Source organism: Octopus bimaculoides, chromosome 23 (assembly GCF_046866305.1).
Source record: "Octopus bimaculoides isolate indiv1 chromosome 23, ASM4686630v1, whole genome shotgun sequence".
In the NCBI taxonomy this organism is placed as follows: domain Eukaryota; kingdom Metazoa; phylum Mollusca; class Cephalopoda; order Octopoda; family Octopodidae; genus Octopus; species Octopus bimaculoides.
The window spans coordinates 21,010,452-21,012,920 of NC_142950.1; the positions used below are offsets into that span (position 1 = coordinate 21,010,452).

General features: G+C 37.7%; 1 protein-coding gene across 1 annotated transcript; it reads left to right on the forward strand.

Moving 5' to 3' along the window:
* Window positions 1–804: 804 nt before the first annotated feature.
* On the forward strand, window positions 805–2,195 carry LOC149131323 (uncharacterized). Its single transcript, XM_089340723.1, has 2 exons — window positions 805–1,157; window positions 2,111–2,195. Exons 1-2 carry the CDS (start codon window positions 805–807, stop codon window positions 2,193–2,195), a joined length of 438 nt encoding a protein of 145 aa, XP_089196849.1.
* Window positions 2,196–2,469: the final 274 nt, after the last annotated feature.

A 2,469-nucleotide genomic window follows, 5' to 3' on the forward strand; every position in this document is an offset into this window, starting at 1 on the left:
GTGTGATCTTCTTGCTAACCTTTCGTAGGCCTCTGTAAGGGCAATTCATTTGTCATATATTGCTGCCATTTCAAATTTAGAGCCATTTGTAGCATCCTTGTGTAGCGTCCATTTAGCCCATTTGATCATTTCTTTGTCGGTGTCCATATTTCATTGCCATACAACAGCATTGATTCGACAGTTGCAATGAACAGCTTCATTTTGATTTGGTGTTCCAGACTTTCTTAAGTTTGTGACAGGTTGCCCATTCTTGTGTTTTCATGATCTTGATGCCTGCTTTCAAACTGCTCACCCGACCACCTAAATACCTGAAGTCTTCAGCGACATTCTGTTTGGAACCACTCAGAACAAGCAGTTCAGTATCATTTGATTGGTTGAAAGGCATGTTTTCTATTTTCTTGGCGCTTGTGTGCAGTCCTGTCTTTGCAGCTGATGCTTCTACTCTGCTGAACAGCTGTTGAGCTTGATCTATTAGACATGAGTGATCTATTAGATAAGAGTGCTGTATCATCTGTGAAGTTCAGGTCTGTGATGGTTACTGCTGGCACTGTCCATGACCACTGTTCTCTGTTGGATTATGTATACAATTACAAACAGATATGGTACAAGTGTATCTCCTTGTAGCACCCCAGCTAGTATTTGAAAGAATTCAGAGTGCCAAAAACTTAAAGGAGGGAAAAGCTGCTGGCCCTGAGGAAATTCCCCTGAAGTTATCAAGAAATACAAAAGTCAAGAAACCTCAACAATGAAACTAACGACAGAGGAGTTGCACTGTCCAATATCTCACTCAAAGTCATCAACGAAATGATCCTCGATAGGATTCAGCAGGTGCTTCATAGCCATCTAAGACCAAATCAAAATGGATTTAGACCAAGGAGAGCCACAAGATCTCGGATCTTAGCCCTGAGGCATATCATAGGAGTTAAATCAAGACTGCTACCTATCATTATAACCTTTATGGACTTCAGCAACAGGTTTGACAGCACCAGTTGCTACAAAAGTTTGAAGATCCTTCAAGCTTATGGCATTCCAGAAGAACTAGTTCTAGCTATTGCAAAGACCTATGAGAAGACCAGAACTCGTATGCTGTCATCGGATGGAGAAATGGAATTCTTTCGGAATAGCTGTCCCACATATGTTGGAATTTTGCAAATTTTGTCAGGATTTTCCCTTTTTTTTCATTGCATTGCAAAACAGTGAAGGGAAGCCTTTTTAAAACAAAGGTCTTAAAAATCTGTGTCTTTTTAATGTTTGTTTCTCTCCTCACACAAACACACTCATCATATCTTGTCAAACTGTCCAGCCCATGCCAGCATGGAAAACAGATGCTAAATGTTGATGATTGTTTACCCTGGGTCAGATTCTGTGGTGAGGCTCAGTAATTCAGGTATTTTGGCAAATATGGTGCTACTCCTTACTCCATCACTGCTCCCAGGTTTGTTCTAAAATAGGTTGGTAGTTACCCCCATTATAGATCAGATGACAGAAGATGGACCTGTGGCTAAAGTATACAGAACTAGTAGGAGAACTGGCCTTGAAACATGGGTCCTACAGGCTCACTGGTATGTGAACATGGCCTCATGTCATGTGAACCGGTTCCCCTACCTAAGATTGAAACAGGCCAGTTGCCTTAAACCTTTAGTATTTAAGCCAATCATATCATGGCCTATCATTCTACTTATATGTCCAAACTGTCCAGATCTGGCTTCTCACACCTACCCTATGATGTCATTTTTAAAATAAACCATTACATCATCAAAATGTCAGAGCTAAAAGACAGTGCATGATTAATTCGGACAATCTTGATAAATAAGCTTTACATTTGATAGAATAATTTGAATGCTAAATGGTTAAGGGTAAGTACAGGGAAGTAGGAGATTTATTGGGTAAACTATAAATAAACTAAATTAACTGACAGAAGGCAATGCAAACCATTGTTGTATCTGTACCACAAAAAATCATGAATCCTCACACTTTGGCATAAAATTCCTTGATCGCTGATTCCTACAGATTTGGCACATGAAAACAGAGAAAAGTTTTTGTGGAATATTATATATAAGGAGCATAAACAGGATGTTCAAAACACTTTTCATACCATTTTTATTCTCAGGATAAAATACTTAATCAATGAAACTCTACAGAAGACTGAGAAATTGAGTAAAAGATCACATATTGTCAATGTATTTATATCTTGAAAGTCTTAGAAGGAAGTATTTTTCATTGATATCAATAAATGATACTTGTATAATATAATACTTAACTGATCATCAGTTGATGTAATCTGCTGTCTACACTTGTAGAATAATAAAATTATTTTTATGAGTTAATTAACTTTAGCCTGAAAAGTGATTTTAATAAAGTATATACTTTGCCTCTTTGTTGCAATTCTTGAAGTAGCAACTTGCACTCTCAAGTGTGTGGACACCCAGGTTGTAAGATCCCAGCACAGAAATGCCTTTTTTTTTAATT

What these genes read in the sequence shown, in the direction of transcription:
- LOC149131323 (XM_089340723.1), top strand. Translation starts at nt 805, where the DNA reads ATGATCCTCGATAGGATTCAGCAGGTGCTTCATAGCCATCTAAGACCA. An exon ending in GTTGGAATTTTGCAAATTTT is followed by an intron (nt 1,158 to 2,110) that starts GTCAGGATTTTC and finishes TTTTATTCTCAG; the next exon opens with GATAAAATACTTAATCAATG.